Consider the following 19,569-nt stretch of genomic DNA (forward strand, 5'->3'; position numbering starts at 1 on the left):
GATTGTTTGTTATACGGTTACTATACATCCTGCTTTTATTCAGAAGTAGATATGCATAATGCAAACTTTTTAAAATTCCTGATATGCTAGTCTGCGGTAGAAAGTTCATCTATGAGTGTATGTGTGTATGTATATTTGCTTACCTATACCTATTTATCTTATACTTTGCATAAAGGCTGTTTTATACTAGAAAGATCATGACATTTGTCCTTTAGGGACAGGCTCACTTCATTAAGCATAATGATTTCTAGTTGTGACCATTTTGTTTCAAATGGTAGAATTCCTTTCTTTTTTATGGCTGAGTAGTATCTCACAAAGATGTACCATAATCTCTCTGTTTCTCTGTTGATGGGCATCTGGGTTGATTCCGTGTCTTTGCTATTTGAATTGTGCTGCTATAAACACAGAGTTGCAGGTCGCTGTCTCAAATGCAGGTATTTTTTCATGTGGGTATATTCCAAGGAGTTGGTTGAGTTGGATGGCAGACTGATTTTCAGTTGTCCAAGTACTCTCCATACTGACTTCCATGGTGGCTCTGGTTTGCATTCCCACCACAGTGGATGAGAGTAACTTTTCCCACACATCTTCATCAGCAGGTGTTTGTTCATTTCTGTATGGACACCATTCTCACTGGAGTTAGGTAGAGCCTCAATGTGGTCTTTATTTGCATTTCCCTAACAGGGAGTCTGAACATTTTTTCATATCTCTATTAACCATTTTAATTTCTTCCTTTGAAAAATGTCTGCTGATTTCCTTTGCCCATTTAATCACAGGGTTGTTTTGTTTTGCTGTTGTTGAGTTTCTGCAGCTTTCTGTAGATCTTGGATATGAGTCCCCCGTTTGTTGTGTCACACTAAGCTGATTTCGAATACTACATATTACGTTTGTCTGATTCTGAGCTTGATATGATAATTAGCTCCAGTCTTACACTTATCAAAGGCCAAGTGGGATAAAACCTTAAAAAATGGAAGTGAAACTGTAGCCATTACTCTCTCATGGCTTCCACTGGCTAACGGTCATAGAAAAAGGATGCAGAGGTGCAGACACCTTCCAGCGGGTCTTCTTTCTTCCAGGACTTCTCCAGCTAACCTTGCCATTGTGATTTTAATGTGGATTGCCATAATTATTAATGGAGGTGAGCATATTTTTACCTATTTATTGGTTATTTGTATATCCCTTCTAAAAACTACTCAGGTTGCTTGTTTATTTTTTCAATTGATATATTGAATTGATATAATCAATCACATATTGATCATATATTCAACTGATATGAATTCCTAGTGATTTGAATATAATTCTTTATTGGTTGATTCTCAGGTTTTCCATAGCTTTCATGTCAAAATGATATTTTTGAATATACTGTATTAAGCATATTATTAAAATTAACTTCACCTGTTGAGTGTGTGAGAGTGTATAAATGTATGTATGAGAGTGTGCATATCTCGTGGCTTAAAATATGGCTATCAAAACTTTGAAGTTAGCTTTGTGGTATAGTAGGTTAAGCTGCCTTTTGTGATGTCAGCATTTCTTATCACAAAGCAGAGTCCTGGGCGGCTCAGCTTCTGATTGAGATCTTTGCCAACGTGCTTGGGAAATCAGCGGATGCTGGCCACATACTTGGGTCCCTGCCATCCATGTAGGAGACACAGATGGAGTCCCTGGCTCCTGGCTTTGGCCCAGCCTCTTCTGACCTTCGCAGGTATGTGGGGGAAGTTAATTAGCTGATGGAAGAGCTTGGTCTTTCCCTTTTTTGCCATCCTGCTTTTTGAATGAGTGAATGAACAAATCTTTTTTAAGCACTTCAAAATTGCATTCATGACTCACATTATATTTCTTTCTATTGGAAAGTGATCCTCCATACAACTAAATGTATGACTACAGAACTTATTTGGTAGTTTTCCTACTTAATGCTTTAAGATCGTAAATATGCATGAAAACACTTTATTAGGTTTCATCATTCATTCTGAATACTTTTGTAAAAGTGAGCAGAAACGAAACACTTATTTTCTGAATATAGAAGAGATAAGCAACTCCATTTTTATTTAAAATCACATCAACCGGGGCCTGGCGTGGTGGCGCAAGTGGTTAAGGTCCTCACCTTGCACGCCCGGGATCCCATATGGGCGCCAGTTCTAATCCCGGCAGCCCCGCTTCCCTTCCAGCTCCCTGCCTGTGGCCCAGGAAAGCACTCAAGGACAGCCCAAAGCCTTGGGACCCTGCACCCGCGTGGGAGACCCAGAAGAGGCTCCTGGCTTCGGATTGGCATAGCATCGGCCCGTTGCGCTCACTTGGGGAGTGAATCATTGGACGGAAGATCTTCCTCTCTGCCTCTCCTCTCTGTATATCTGCCTTTCCAATAAAAAAATAATAAAAATAAATCTTTAAAAAAAATCACATCAACCAAGTGCAGTAACATTCCCAGGTGGTTATCTTATTCTGTGCAGAAGGGAACACCACTATCTATTCAAGGATACTTTAAAAAGTTCACATAAAATGGAATTAAAAGATAATTTTCTTTTAGTACAAAGAAATGTGAACTCCATGATATGAATTAAATACAATTCTGTGTGCATTTCTGTGGGCGTGTGTATGTATACACATGAGTAGGTGCACAAATAGTGGCATACACAGAGATAAACATATACTAAAGTAGTTCTAAAAATTAGTGGAGATTGGAATTAAAAAGCAATTTTCTTTTGATGCATAAAACTTTGAAATCTATTCATTCTATATATATGTATGTTTCACTGTGTTAATTCTATATACAGAAATATACACATATACAAAGGTACTTTAAAAGCTTGTAAAGGGCAGAGGTCCTATACCTGAAAAATTGTAAAAATAAATAAATAAAGCTTGTGGAAATCAAAACTTAAAAATAAGCCTTTTTTGGTACAAGAAAGATTGGAATTGGCAGTTTTTCTTCATTAAACACATTTCTATATGATCATTTAAAATGTCTATCTATCTATCTATCTATCTATCTATCTATCTATCTATCTATCTATCTATTTATCTGAAAGGCAGAGTTAAGAGAAAAGTAGGCAGAGGGAGTACTGGATCACTCCCCAAATAGCCACAATAGATGGAGCTAGGCTACACTGAAGCCAGGAGCCTGGAACTCCATTTGGGTCTCCTATGAGAAGGCAGAGATTCAAGCACTCAGGCTATCTGTCATTTTCTCAGATACATCAGCAGAGCAGTGGGTTGGAAGTGAAGCAGTTGGGACTCAAACCAGTGTCCATATGGGACGCCAGTGTTGCAGGCGAAGGCCTTGCCCTTTACATTGCAATGCTGGCCTTTCTGTAAACTTTAAACAAAAAAATTATTTAAAAGGCAGAATTACAGAGAGGGGAGGGAATGATGGAGGAGAAAAGAAGGAAGAGAGAGAGAGAAAGAAATCTTCTATCTGCTGGTTTACTCTCCACCAAATGGCTACAGCATCTGGTGCTGGACCATGCTAAAAACTAGGAGCCTGGACCTCCATCGGGGCCTCCTGTATGCGTGGCAGAGACCTAAGTACCCATATGGGAAATACAGTTGCTAGGACTCAAATTGGCAAACACATATAAGATGGCAGGATACCAAGTAGGGACTTAACCTGCTGTGCTATAATGCTGGCCCCTAAACTTACCTTTAATTTCAATTACTGTGAACTTCAAAAAGTACCCTATTTCAGAGTCAGGGTTTTGATACACAGGTTTAGTCATTACCTGTCAAATCAGTGTTGGTTCTAGTTCTGAATGCTCTGCTTCTAATCCAGCTCCCGGCTAATGTGCCTGGAGAAGCAGTGCAAGATGGACCAGGTGCTTCTACCTGGCCCAGTCCTAGCTGTTGCAACCATCTAGCGCAGTGAACCAGTGGATAGAAAAAACTCTTTTTCCATTTCTCTGTCACTCTGCCTTTTAAATAAATAAATCTTAATTTTAAAAAAGTACCCTGTATAATTTATCTATTTCAAAAAGCAAAAATTATTAATTAACATGTAGGCTATATGACAAACAACTCTTTCAAAATATGAAGTTAACTTGAAACATCTGAAAGAAAGATAGGAGTATTACAAAGCTTGGAAACCACAACTCTAGTACATTAAAGAGCAAGCAGTCCTCCATAATCTGTAAGACTTTTAGTAAGGACCACTAATATAATAAGAATCTGAAGATATCCACATGAAGTTACATAAAGTTGTTTTTTTTTTTAATAAGAACTCATGTCTGCCTGACTGTTCTCTTTCAACACAAGCTTTACAACATTTAATGTGAATATTTTGTACATTGTTAAGCTGTTTGTTGGAGAGCTGTAGTATGCATCCTTTGATAACAGAAACATTAGAACTCGCTCTGCTACAGCTTCATTTACATAATGCCACTGAGATGCAGCTGGAAGCACGCACGGCCACCTCTTAATGCCTCATCTTAGTACACAGTCCATTTTTCTTACCTCAGCTAGCTTCATTAAGAGAAAGGGAATACTTCATGCCTGGCTGACATCAGCCACCACAAGCCCCTTCTGAATGTTATTCTTACATTATTACAATCCATCATGGGCTCAGAAGCATGCTTCTTCTAATTCTCAAAAAATGTACTCTCTGGAAATACCAACATTGCTCAAATATGGATTTGTGTGTCTAAATGTACTGGATTAAGTAGGCTCCAAAGGCCCAAACTTTAATTTCTCCTTGGCATTTTAAATCCAGATTCGTGTGAGTAGCACACAAGATATCCAGGTGACTACATAATCCAGTTTCTCAAGGTTACAATCCAGTTAAACACTTGCTGGTTGGAACTTGTGACAAGAATTAAAGCTATGATTTCTTCTTAAAAATGAGAAAGAAAACCTCATTGTTAAATCAAGAGTGAATAATAACCACTGAAACAAGTAGATCCCTACTCAGTTCTTTTTACCTAGGAAATCTGCGAACTAGTTTTTGGTATATTTCTTCAAGCCTGCATACAGATATCATAAGTTTGAAACACAAGAAGGGTTTTCCTGTTTTGTCTGTCAGCAGTGGTCCGACCTGGAGAGAACAAAAATGCAGAAGTCAACGCTGACTCAGGGACCAACCAAGGAGCTGTAGGTCTCTGAAGCGCAACTCAACTTCTCTTTACCGCGACTTCTTCAGTAAACAATGCTTTCCCACTCAGTGCTGCGGTCAAACCTTGCACCGCATCTCCTCCAGATGCCAGGCATGACACTCCCCTTCCTCTATTGCCCTCATTCTACATCTGCTGCCTGTCAACAGAATCCACAGCTCCTAAATAACTCCCCATTTCAATCTGCCATTTCCGTGGACTTCATATGCCTACTTGAACAATTAGTGTTCCAGTGACAAGCAAATCTGACAGTGCCTCTCGTACCCTAGACTCTTCTCACCCTCTGATATCCTTCGTACTAAACTTTGACCTTGAAAATCCACAGAAGTTACAGCTAAGTGTGGGGCTCTGGGAAGCAGACAGCTCAGACTCGGATATCCCACTAAACAGATAGATGACAGTGAAATATTTAGCCTGTCCACATCAGTGTTCTCATTTGTAATGGAGAAAATAGAGTTCTCTACCTCACAGGGTGATCATGAGGGTCAGGCAAGCTTAATTTCTGTAAATCACAGGGAAAGCTCTCCAGACTAGGGCACTCACGCACTTCTAGGGGCTCCCGGGAAGGGCCAAGTCTCAGTACATCCCTGAGCTGCACTTTAGGCTGGGATGTAGAGTGGTACTGTCTCACATGGTTACAAAAGCCATTTCCTTAAAAATGGAAAAATTGCCCAATTGTGGAGAAGGACAGCACATGTGATAAGTAATGTACCAACGATTTAATACGTGTTTCTGAAACGAATTCAAAAGTACTCTGCAAGGACTCCAAAGTCAATACTGAAAAGAGTCTTTGAATACATCAAAGGCAATACATTTCCCACAGAATTAAGTATGATCACTTGATGATCACAGAGGAGTTATTGTGCTCAGAGATGAAAAGGAGAAAACAAATGTGTCATTTGCCTCCGTTTCACATAAGGTACCTACTTCTAAATTGTGTTTTAAGGCAAGTAGGCCAGAGCAGAACACAAAATAGGACAAGCTGGATGCTCACAGGTCTGTGGAGCAGCCACCACCAGCACGGGAATTCTGAAGGTGAGGAGGTGAAACGCTCCGTCTGAATGGATGACTTACTGCCATTAATGTTTACTTTGTCTGAGAAGCAGTAATACGGGGCAGGCATTTGGCCCAGTAGTGATTACACCCTTTGGGACACCTGTATCCAGTACTGAAGCGCCCAGGTTGAGTTTTGCTCTTCTGATGACAGCTCTCACTCAATCAATCTCACTTGTTTTCTTTTTAATTAATCAGTTAATTAATTTGAAAGAACAACTTGCAGGATTTCAGTAATAATGGAAAATAATGCAAACTCTAAAGAAAAAATTGACAAAAATCATTCTACTTCATGTTCAAAGATCACCTGATTTTAATTAGACAATACAATCATTAACTTTTACCAGTAAATAAAAAAAGGCTCCAGACCATAGCTCCATTTTCTTTTTTTGTTCTTTGCTTTTAGTGGAAAAAGTAACCCCTCCCTAAATAATACCTCTCTTATAAAATAAATATTTATATGGCCAAAGTAATTGTGGAATTTTCAGAACTATTTATGAAGAAATAAGTAAGTCAGTGAGCAGCGCTATGCTTTTATACATATTATGTAATCTGCTGCCATGTGAGCTCTGGCAATCTGCTGACCAACAGAATTCACTCTTATCTTTCTCAGGGTACAACCAAACCATGTTTGTTGGGCCACTCGAGCAATGTGACGTGTGGTCACGTAACCTGATCCAAGTTAGCCACATTCAGGCTAAATGCATAAAAACCCCCATGTACGTGTCTCGTGTGTCCCAGAAGCCATACTTTAAAATGAGGAGAGGCTCTAACAGCCGAAACAACTGCATGGAAGAGGGCCATCCTGCTTATCCTCTCTGGCACTGTTCTGGGAGCAAGAAATAAATACTATTGTATGTGCATCATTATGTATTTGTGCCAACAATTAACCTATCTTAAATACTGCAAATTTGAAATAATAAAGAGCTTTAAATTCTAAGTACTTGAGGAATGTAATCAATTATGTAAACAAAGTATAGATTAGGTTCAATTAAAAATACTGAGGAAATAGGGAAATCTCAAAGATAGTATTCATCGACATTCAAATTTTTTGTCTTTTTTTTTTACAAGTCTCAGCAAATAAATACTGTTATTGAAATACCTAGGCCAAATAAATAAATAGCTGTGAATTATAATCTACTTGTTTTATCATCAAATCCTAAAAATGATTCTAATAAGAAGTATGAACTATGCAATATCATATTGATAGTTTAGATTGAGCCAAAGATTGTATTAAGCCATTTGTGTATCTTAGCTCATTTATTCCTAATTTTGTCTCCTGGAATGAAGTACTACTTTGTTTGTTTGTTGAGGTCTAAAGACTTTATTGAGCAGTTTGAAGGGCTGATGGAACTCAGAAGCTGTGATGAGGCTGTAGGAAATCCGACATTCATGGCCGGGACCCTCCTCCCACCACGACCCCCGAAAGTTTGAAGTACTATTATAAACCCCAAATGAATGAGAAAATTGAGGCATAGTACAAGTAACTCTCCCAGGTTATGTCAGTCCAAAGCTACAGATCTGGTATTTGACCTTGACAATTCAGACACCTGAGTGCATACTCTTCACTACAATGTAAAATGTCTCAGCAAGTATTATCCTATCACACAAAAACTATAATAAAAATTGGAAAGTAATTTAATCTGTAACCAAAATTGCATATCAAAGAATATACCCTTCTAAGTAATTTTTTAAAAATGCATGTAGAAGAGGCTACAGACATAAAGATGAGTCCTAATTCTGGCTCTGTGTGATGTGAACAGTACTGAAACGGCCAGCACCAAATTGTTTTCTCTAGCAGTCTCTCCCCTGACAAACAGCATTAAATCACAACCCTTAGAGACAATCAGGGCAGGGATCTGTGACTGCAAGCCTAACCTCTTATTGCTACTTGTCATCCTAAACAAAAAACCCAGCTCCTGACAGATTTATTAACGACAGCATAACTCTCAAATTTCCTTTGATTTCTGGGTTTTTTGTTCTAACCCCGCCCCTAGCCTATGCAATCAGCTGCCACGCCTGTCAATTCTTCCTTCAAAATGTCAGTTATACACCCCACCCTTTCCATTGTCACTGCTGTTATTCTCAGTCAGACCTTACTACCTATCACCTACACCAGTATTTTACAACTTTTAAACTGCCTTAGTGATAACAGAAATATTTTACATTTTGCACAACACAAATACATATAGGTGTGTGTTTATAACCTATACCAAACCTTCATGCAAGGTTTCTCTCCCTGAGGGCAATTTATGCCCACACTATCACAGCATGGGTTCATCCCATATTGTCCTGATTTCTTAACTCAAGGGTGGGTTTATTTCTGACCATTGCAAACAATTCCTTATTTCCCCTAAGCTGGCTTTCTTTGTACTAATCTTGATTATATTATCTCCCCTTTCAACATTCCATCCAATTTATGTCTATTTTGTATTTAGTTGTCTTTAATTTTATTCATTTTTATCTTTTTTTTAATCCTTTTACAATCTTAAGAAGAAAGCCCAAGTTCCTTACCCCAGTGTTTCATGATCTATCCAAACTGGTACAGGCACACAAATATTATATATATATATATACATATCTACATATATATACTATATAACATGCATATTATTATAATATATATTATATATATTATACACACACATATACACACAGATAATCCTCAACTTTACAGTAATTATACAATCTTGAACATGATTTGTGCTTTTCAGATTTTTTTTTTACCCTGAGTTCTTTCCCTCTTTAGTCTCTACATATGCCCATGAAAAATTCTACTCCAATCATTTATTCCCATGTATTTTTTTTTAAAGATTTATTTTTATTATTTTTTTATTGGAAAGGCGGTTATACAGAGAGGAGAGACAGAGAGGAAGATCTTCTGTCCCATGATTCACTCCCCAAGTGAGCGCAACAGGCCGATACTATGCCGATCCGAAGCCAGGAGCCTCTTCCGGGTCTCCCGCACGGGGTGCAGGGTCCCAAAGCTTTGGGCCATCCTCGACTGCTTTCCCAGGCCACAGGCAGGGAGCTGGAAGGGAAGTGGGGCTGCTGGGATTAGAACCAGCGCCCATATGGGATCCTGGGCGTGCAAGGCGAGGACCTTTAACCACTTGCGCCACCGCGCCGGGCCCTTCCCATGTATTTTTAGTGAACATTTGCATGATGCAGCCAGAGTGTGGCAGGTGATCCATGTACACAGAAGGTATGGCACTGTAAAAGTGAAAATCCTGAAAGATGTGAAAACAACTACAAAAGGGGAAACAGAGCGTAATAGATACAGAATAGAGAGCTTGGCAAGTCTCCCAGAGAAAGACATTTGTTTAATATAAATACTAAGGATTAAAAGGAGATGCCAAAACAAAGTGCTCTCAGGTGGGGAAACTGCATGCCACTGTACTGAAGAGAGAAGGTTTATGTTGGAACTCGTAAGAAGTTGAAGGCTACCAGCTTGATTGTAGAAGGAGAAGCAGCCCAGTTTGGTTGTAGCAGCCCAGGTGAGACAGACAGCCATGTTTCGGATGGCACCAAATTTCATATCAGAGTATCTACCATGCCCACTGACTAGTGGGTAACAAAGAACATTTTGTCATCTAGGAGCCCATCTTCTGTGGGACAGGGAAAGAGTCAACCAAGATATAGGTACAAGTAAAGTAGCTCACACTGGCAAAGACTTCCAAAAAAGAATGAACACTGGAGCAGACTTGAAAAATGAATGTGAGTTCCATAAAACGACAGAGGTTTATAAAGTAAAGGACCAGGATGCACAAAGCCATACGGATGTAAAACAAAACAAAACAAAACAAAAAACAATCGAGTTGACCCTGAGAGCCCAGGGCAGAGTTTCTCATCTTACGAATTTAGGGCCCCTTCACCATAATGGGATATGGGATTGGTCTAGACAGTGATGAAGTTCACCTTTTCTTTTTTTTTTTTTTTAATTTAAGAAATCACTAATGGAACTTTACCATAGTACTTTGTAGGAGGCACTTAATAGTGGTAATTATGTATTTCTGGAATAGATAAATTCACAACTATTGTTAAATTAAAGCTAGTTTGGGGGGGGGTGGGCATTTGGCCTAGCACTTAAGACCCCAGTTAAGATGCCTGTATCCTCTGTTTATTGCCTAGTTCTAGCTCTGGGCTCCAGTTTCCTACTAAGGCAGGCTCTGGGAGGCAGCAGTGAAGTCCCAGGTCACTGAATTCCTAACATCCACATAGAAAAACTGCATTCTATTTCCAAACCCTGGCTCCAGTTCTAGCCCACATCCAGCTGTTGTGGGATCTGGGAACTGAACCAGCCTATGGGAGCTCGACGTTTCTGTCTCATCTCCGCTTTTCTTTCCTCTCCCTTCCTTTGGCTCTTAAAATAAAATATCTTAATACTTTATGCACACAAGGAATAAGAGAATAAATGCACATTCATACAGTGCTTAGGAGAAGAAAGGAGATTATAAAAGAAGGAAAGAATGGTTAGTGAAATTCCTGTGACTCCACAAACTCAAATAGTAGGGGAAGCACTTCCAATTGAGGTGTGGAAGGCAAAAACTGAGCAAGAATGACACAGCCCATAAATCACTCATTAAAAATGTATGACCAAACTGTTTTTTTTAAAGCCTATCTGTAAGTAAGGAGAAAAATTAAGTGTTTGCCATAGCTCAAATCATTTCAGCCAGGGAACAGAGAATTTAATAGTTTATCTCTGCTCTTCCTTCCCCCTCTCTGAGCCATGAGTTTTAAGGAATCATTTAAATTAATTTCAAAACGTTTTTGCAGACATTACCAAACTCTATCCACACCAATGAATTCCAATGACATCACTGTTTCCATGGTAACTAATGTACTTCAAAAAGGGGAAAAACAGAAATCAAGACTGGAAACCACGGATAATGTGGTAGAAACAAAGCGTAACATCTCCTTTCCACTTATGAAATACTCTCTAATTCACAATCTTTACTATTATTTGCTTAGACTCCTAGAGTCTTAAGACCTGGAAGGAGATCTCAGAAGTCAACAAATCCATTTCTCACCTACAGCTAGGATTTCCTTTACAATATGGGGATAGCATGGTAGTCCAACAGCTTCCACAGTTCATTGCTAGAAAGTTCTCACTGACTCATTTGTAAACATTGCCAAATATGCTGTTCTGCAGGTTTAAGGGATGATTAAGATATTCTCTTTTTAAAATGTTGGCAATTCAGAAGGTAAATAATTAAAACATACAAGAGTGAAAAAAATGAGATATAAACAAGAATCTATGAAGATGTACAAAATGTCAAAGAGAGAGAAACTGAATTGTGAGTTGGAAGAACACAGATCCAATGACTTACTTCTATTTCCCCTCCACCCCTCACATCCATGATCACATACTGCACTGTCATGACCCTTAACCACTCCAGCTCAGCAACACTAAATTCCAGCATTAACTTTATGAGCCCAAACAGTTTTCACTGCCTAACTCCTCAAGTGCCCCTAAGAGCTTACACAGTTCACCATCCTTCACTTGGAGTTATCTACCCTTGCCCACACCCTGGACCTTTATCCCTCAGTGGCAACAGCCCAACCTGGATACAGTACCCATCCCTCAGGTGTATGCCAGGGGACTATCTGCCCCACCTTTTGTCTTAGAGTCCACAGAAACATCTATCAGACAGCATCACACTGTTAGCCTTTTTGTTTACACAAAAGTAAATGTAAAGGGCTGCAGGCAAGTGAGAATAAGTAAGATCTGAAAGGTATATATATGTGGAAATTGGTAAGCATGTTTATTTGATTCCCATCGATCAAAGTCCACACAGGACTTGCTGCACAGTCATAGTTACCGCAAATGACAGTATGAATTGAGATGACCTGCTGCTATTCAAAATGATCATTCATGGAGGAATAAGAAAAAGCCCAATTCCTCTACTTTAAATATACCCTCTCCTCACAGAGTGAGAAATTACATACTCACAGGAAGACAGAACGGATATTATCCTGACTTTGAGTTGTCTCAACAGACCATTGGCCCTGTTATTTAATTTCTGCCAGAGAGAAGGATTACAGATCATTTTTAAACTCAATGTCATAATTTTTGGTGGACAGCCCACTCTCTTTTTCTTAATTTATGCCTTAATGCCATGTAACAAGTGTTCTTATTTAGTTACCTGGATAGGTATCATTTGTATCTAGTTTATCTAGGAGGACACAACGATGAGTTACCACATTACTCAAATCAAGTGCTTCAAAGACACAGTTTCCTGCCTGCAGTGGCCATTTATTTAGTCACTATTGCTTAAAAATTTTTCCATGTTGGGGCTGACATATGGTGCAGCAGGTAAAATCACTGCCTATGGGACCAGCACTGTAGCTGTGTTGTGTCATTAATGAGTGGGGCCACCATCTGCGGTGCCACTTCAGAGACAGCTCTCTGATAATGCACCTGGGAAGGCAACAGAAAAAGGGCTAAGTCCTTGGGCTCCTGCACCCATGTGGGAGACCCTACTTGGCCATTGCAGCCATTTGGAGAGTGAAACGGTAGGTGAAACAGCATTCACTCTAAATAAATAAATAAATATTTTCCTTTTAAAAAGCACCATCTGGGACACCAGAATCCCATATGGGCACTGTTTTGTGTCCTGGCTGCTCTGTTTCCGAAGGCCCAAGTGCTTGTGCCCCTGAATGTGGGAGATCTGGAAGAAGTTCCTGGCTCCTGGTTTTAGCCTGGACAAGCCATCTCGGAAGTGAGTCAGTGGATGGAAGATATCTCTTGTTCTCCCTCTCTGTCTTCCTCCTCCCTCCCTCTGACTTGCAAATGTTAAATGGATCTATAACAATTTCTTTCCAAGCTATAATTTACAGCATCAAAAACCAGCTCCAAACTGCATGCTGACTCAATTTCTTGTTTACTGATACAGGCACCTTCAGATCAGCAGGAAGGTCAGTATTCAGGTATTAAGCATCCGGGTGTGTTTCCAATGGTGCTTCCTCAGTTCTCACACAAATACACAGAGCTGCACATCTGTCAGCAGACACAGCCACACAGTGCTGTCTGTACTGAGTGGTAAGAGAGATGAGTCACTTGTCTGGGAAACCTCAGCCCCACTAAGCACGCAGTTTGACGTTTTTTCAGAAGCTCCCCTGAAAATCTGCGCTAACACATTGCTGGATCTTATCCTGTGTTCTGTCTCATTAAATAGTTTGATAAAGGCTGTGAATTCTTTCCTTGTCAAAACAAGAATATATTTGAGCATACAATTTGTGATGGGAAAAAACCCTGAGACCCCTGAAGCTAATTCACAGACTGATGTTTAAAAAGCTTGCCTCTGCAGGAGCTCAAATCGATCTTCAAAACAGGCAAGGCCACTGGAGAGTCACCTGACAGGAAACCACACCTTGGCTGTATTTACCTTTGTTAAGGCCTGCAGGGAAGAAGGGCCTTCTCTCTACTATGAAGAAGGTGATGGGCCTGGGTTCATTTTATAGCTTCTCTCTGAGAAACTAGGGAAGATATGTCTCTTTGGTCTCACTTCCCCTCGTCTTGAGCACCCAGTTCTCTTCTCAACGTGGTGGCAATGGACAGCTTTTCCTGCATAGCATTATTCCTTCCCGCAGGCTGTAATAAAAATCTTCTAGGATACTTCTCTAGCATCTGCTTCAGTTCCTTAACAGCATGTAATTTGTTTACTAACTTCACTTCTGACTCCATCTGATTTTAATTATTTGTTGTCTATTGTTGTATTTTTAACTTTCATTTTGCCATATTGTGCAGAAAATACCTTCTTGAAGAAGCACAATAAGTTAAACAGCAAGAGACAGAAGAGGTAATCTTTCTTACAGATAATCTATTCAAGTCTATGTTTCTAATTTCTTAAATGTCCTGCATTTTAAGGTTTGGTTGGCTTTGGCTTTCTTGGGGTTGGATGGGCAGGAGGGCAGGGGTGGTGGTGGTTGAGAATGGTAGTACTTCAGAAAACACATGATCATCAAGAATGTTTTGAAACACTCCTTGAGATAACATACAGACATGCTTATGCTTAAAAGTTAGTTCTTCATTGTTTTATTTGAAAGAGAGAGCTGTTATTCACTGCTTCTTGCCCCAGATCCTGACAACAGCTTGGTCTAGGTCAGGCTGAAGCCACGAACTAGGAACTGAAACTGGGTTTCCCACGTGTGGTACAGGGACTCAACTACTAGTGTCAACACATCCTACCTTTCCAGAAATTCCACCAGCACAAAGTAGGAATTGGGAGCTGATGCTAGAATTGAACTCAAGCACTGTGATAGAGAATGCAGGCATTGAACTGGTATCTTAACCAGTAGGTCACACACCAACCCTTAAGTATGTGTGGTTTTTTTTTTTTTAAATAACCATAAAAATGAACTATCAATTTTGTGAAGATTTTCTGCATGGAACTAAAGGAACACTCAGGTTGTATTTTCCCATGATCTTCTTTTCTAGTTAGAAGAGTTTCATATTGTTCAACAGTAAAGCTAGAAATGCTTACAGGCACATGAACTTTTCGAAACATCTCAGCACCCTTGCGAGCATCCATCAGTGCTACGTCCTGGGGCGTGGAGACAATCACAGCACCTGAACAAAAGACAAGCAAAACGATGTTCTAATTGATCAGTGCTTCAGGGCCAGAATTGCCATACCAATGCGCCCTTCTTGGCATATGGACAAAGAGCTAGTTAGAAAGATGTATAACGCAGGCCATACCTGAAAGTGGTTAATGGACTTCTTCAGAGGCTAAAAATCAAGGATTCTAGCTCAATGTACCAGCCATTGTAACAGGTATGAACAGGGTGTTATGTTCCAAGGGAGCAACAAAAGGCAAGCTAATGATATTCAATCTGAGAAACAGCAAGTTGAAGCATGATACATGAAGGGAGAGGGCAAAAGGTAAGTGGAAGCAACAGGACCACCTTAGAAGAAAGAGAGTTGATTCCTAAGCTGAGACCTAAATTTCTATACAGTCATTAGCCATGTAATGATGTTTTAGCCACAATGATGAGGAGAAGGCAACAGCAAAGGAACCAGCAGGGAAAGAAAAAGGAGAATCCCTAAGAAAATTCACAGCAAAAGTTGAGCAGAAGTTTTTGTAGACCTCAACAAGCTATGTTAAATGATTGGAGATGTGGGCCCCAGCACCAAAAAGTTTTCATAGAGAAGAAAGTTCATGGTATACTACTTCCAAGAAAATCTATTATGAAAACAAAGAAACCAACCAAGTAAACTGCCATGGACATACTTCTGAAATGGGTGACACCTGCTCAGAAAAGCCTCAGGAAGATTGTGCAGGTGTCTGGAAGGCATCCTTACTAAGCTGCATGTGCATTACCGCCCAGAGATGGAGACATTCCAGGGAATAAGTCATGGAGATGGACAGCAATACTGATTACCCTGACCTTGTGCAGGCCTAAGTTTATATCTCAACTTTTAACAAGGAAGTCTAAAAGGTAAAGAAAAAAATTCTAAAAATAGGGGGAAAAAGCTTATAGAATAAGGATATAAAGAAAGAAAACATTGGAGGAAGTGCTGTGCTATCTGTGTAGTAGGCTAAATCTCTGCCTTTCACGCTGCCATCAATAGCAGCACCTGTTTGTGTCCTAGCTGCTCCATTTCCAATCTAGCTCCCTGGTTATGACCAGGGAGAGCAGCAGAGGATGGCTCAAGTCCTTAAAACCCTGTACCCATGTGGGAGACCTGGAAGAAGCTCCTGGTTCCAGGCTTCAGATCAGATCAGCTCTGGCTTTAGTAGGCATTTGGGGAGTGAACCAGCAGATAGCAAACTTCTCTCCCTTCCTCTCTGTCTCTCTCTGTGTCTTTTCTTCTCTGTGTAATTCTTTCAAATAAAAATAAATCTTCAAGGAAGAAAAAAATGTTTATGTACAACAATACAATGTGTTGGTTTTAAGTTTTAATTTATTTTTACTTTATTTGAAAGAAAGAGAACAAAAAAGAGACAGACACAGAGAAATGATCTTTCATTGATGGTTCACTCCCCAGTTGACTTACAACAGGCAGGGTTGGGCCATACGTCCAAAACTCAATCCAAGTTTCCCATACGGTGATAGGATCTCAAGTTCTTGAGCCATATGGTGTTGCCTCCAAGAGTATACATTAGTAGGAAGCTAGAATTAGACATGGAATAAGAACTCAAGTTTAGCCATTCCTGATATGAGATGCAGGCATCTCAAACATGTCTTAAACCACTGCACCAAACCCCTATCTCCAATGTAAGTTATGAAGTAAGTATTATTACAAAAGAATCAAGTAAAACATTATAATCAAGCCAAGGACAACTTATTCAAAGACATTTTTTTTTACATATTTAGCATAGTAAGTGTATAGTGTACATACAGTCTACTGATGGACAGAAATGTCCTTGGCATTCACATTCACTCATCACTCACTCAATGACTTGCTCAGAGCAATTTCAAGTCTTGTAAACTCCACTCATGGTAAGTTTTTACACAGATGTGCCACTAGTTATCTTCTATACTGAAATGTTTACCTTTTCTATATAGAGGCATATTTAAATACACAAATTACTTTTATTTGTATTATAATTGCCCACAGCATTCAGTCCACTAACATGCTATAAAGGTTTGTATACCTCAGGAACAATACACTCTGTCAATGTGCTGAGATATGTGGTAGCCTACACAATGCGGGTTTAGGTAAACACATGCTATGATGGTTACACAGTAAGGAAACTACCTAATGGTCTATTTCCCATAACTTATCCCAATTGCCAAGTGACTCAGACTGCATTCTTTTAAAAAGTTATTATTATTATTTTATTGCAAAGTCAGATATACAGAGAGGAGGAGAGACAGAGAGGAAGTTCTTCTGCCTGCTGATTCACTCCTCAAGCAGCTGCTACACCCAGAGCTGAGCCGATCCGAAGCCAGGAGCCAGGAGCCTCTTTCAGATCTCCTATGTAGGTGCAGGGTCACAAGGCTTTGGGCCATCCTTACTTGCTTTCCCAGGTCACAAGCAGGGAGCTAGATGGGAAGTGGGGCCACCAGGACATGAATCGGCATCCATATGGGATCCCGGCACATGCAAGGTGAGGACTTTTAGCTGCTAGGCTACCTTGCCAGGCCCAGGACCGCATTCTTAAACAGTCAAGAGTGTAGAGGACAGTTTAGTGGGGGCAAAATTGGAGGCTGCAGCAGCAAGTCAGATGCAAGATGATGATGGCCTGAACTTAGGCAGCTGGATGCAGATGGAGCCTTTCCTGAATCTCTAATTGAGATGGAAGGCCATGGATAGTGCTTCCTTAAGTGGCTATGTTAGACAGTTAACGAACTTCTGAAATTCTGTGGTTTCTTATGGACAACAACTCAAAAACAATCAACAGAAGCACCCTATAGACTACAAAGCTGATATCCCCTTATAACTAAATACACAAAGAACCCAAGCCATTAAACTGGGTACCAAGAGGCAGTTTCTGTCTGGTTAACCAAAACAAGCAAGCTTGACAACAAATAATTAAACCAAGTTAAGTCAAATTGATAATATGGAATATTGTCTGAAGAGACATTTTGAAGAAATTAGAACAAAATAAAGCGATGGGAGAACTAAGTTATAACAACAAACCACCACACTAAACATAGCACACCAAACAAAAAGCCTCTACAACAGGAGCCAGCTATATACTTGTACTGGCATTTGCATTTCAGCGAAAACATCATCTTTCACATTAATGTTGTTAACTAATTTTATTTATTTGCTTTCCTTGATTTTAATGTTGTTTTTCTACAAGGTTATTTTCATCTGCTTCAAAAGCAGCAGAGAGAGGAAAAACTTTCCAACAGCTGATTCGCTTCCCACATGGCACAGCTTTATATCCTCTGACAATGCTTGCTCTTGTTTGGTTTACTGTTTTCTAAGATTTATTTACCTACTTCAAAGACAGAGATATAGAGAACAAGGGAGAGATGGAAAGACAGGGACAGATTTACCATCCACCTTCACCCCCCAAATAGCCATAGCCAGGAGCCTAGAATTCCATCCGGATTCTCATGTGGTTGGCAGATATCCAAGTACTTGGGCTAAGGGTTACTGCTTTCCCAATTGCCTTGCCAGGAGCTGGTCTGGAAGTGGAGCAGCCAGGATTGGAAACTTCCATGTTATAGGATGTTTGCAATTCAGGTGGTGGCTTAACTTGCTGTGCCACAATGCTGGCTACATATAAGCTTAAAGAACATATGATTATAGCTAGTTAAATAACCTTTTAATAAAAAGAAGACAGTATACAGTATGGAAGCAGGAGCTTATTCTTCCAAAATGGAGAGTTTATTTATAACCCAACTCTGAGATAAATTCACTTTAGAATATAAACAGCTAAAGATCCAAATTTGGGGCCAGCACTGTGGCACAGAGGATTAAATAGCAACATGCAAAGCCAGCACCCCCTATAAGCACCAGTTCAAGTCCTAGCAACTCCATTTCCAATTGTAATGCACCCGGGAAAGCAGCACAAACTCAATGCCCTAAGTATTACTAGGTCATCTGGTAGGTGAGAAAACTGAAATCCAGGTTAAACAACTAGTTACACAGGTAGTCAGATATAGAATAACAAATTGATACTTTTTAAAGATTGATTTTATTAATTTGAAGGCAGAGTTACAGAGAGAGAGAGGCCTTCCATCTACTGGTTTACTTCCCTAAATGGCTAGGCACACTGAAGTCAGGAGCCAGGAGCTTCCTTCAGGTCTCCCATGTACATGCAGGGGACTCAAGCACTTGGGCCATCTTCCATTATTTTCCCAAGTGCTTAGCAGTAAATGGGATCAGAAGTCTAGAAACCAGGACTCAAAACAGTACCCATATGAGATGCTGGCACCATAGGCAGCAGGTTTACCTGTTATAGTACAATACCATTGCTTTACTTTTCAAATTGTTCAATGGATCACTGTATTCTTTAATATTTTTTATTCTGCATATGAAGCCAAAAATTAGTCAACTCTTTTCCCTTAATTGAAGATGGATGAAAGTCACATCTCTTTAAAAACTATACTTTGCACAGTCAATGTATTTCATATTTAAAAGCAAAAGGTTACATCACATGTTTATCTCAAAGAGTCCTGTTTAGAGCCAATGCAGTGAATGTCATATATACTAGGACATCACTACCGAGATTTGGAGGAAACAGTTAAGGAGATTCCATGTTGAAGTGTGACAAGAATGGCTTTGAAGAACTGGTCTTCTACATTTCCTTAAATAAGGACACTGGATCAGTCAGACTGAGCAGGAATGGTTTTGGAAACCTTCGTAAAGTGACAGAGAGGCAATGCCTAATCCTATGGTCACAGGGACAGACGAGACCCTGAAGAGCATGTCTTATGCACCGGTTTTCATATTCATAGTCATTCTGAGCTATCTGAGTAAGTTGAGTCCCACAAAAGATGGGGCCAGAACTGGAATTAG

General features: G+C 39.8%; 1 protein-coding gene across 2 annotated transcripts in view; it reads right to left on the reverse strand.

Moving 5' to 3' along the window:
* The window catches only part of NUBPL (nucleotide binding protein like), a 210,199-nt gene that overhangs the window by 15,726 nt on the left and 174,904 nt on the right, over positions 1-19,569 (reverse strand). For both annotated transcript variants that reach the window (XM_040969171.1, XM_040969170.1), the window contains exon 8: positions 14,633-14,718. In XM_040969171.1, coding sequence (XP_040825105.1) covers positions 14,633-14,718 — 86 coding nt within the window. The remainder of the gene's footprint in view (positions 1-14,632; positions 14,719-19,569) is intronic.

Source organism: Ochotona curzoniae, unplaced genomic scaffold (genome assembly GCF_017591425.1).
Source record: "Ochotona curzoniae isolate NIBS_2020 unplaced genomic scaffold, NIBS_Ocur_1.0 scaffold_4701, whole genome shotgun sequence".
NCBI classification, from domain to species: Eukaryota; Metazoa; Chordata; class Mammalia; order Lagomorpha; family Ochotonidae; genus Ochotona; species Ochotona curzoniae.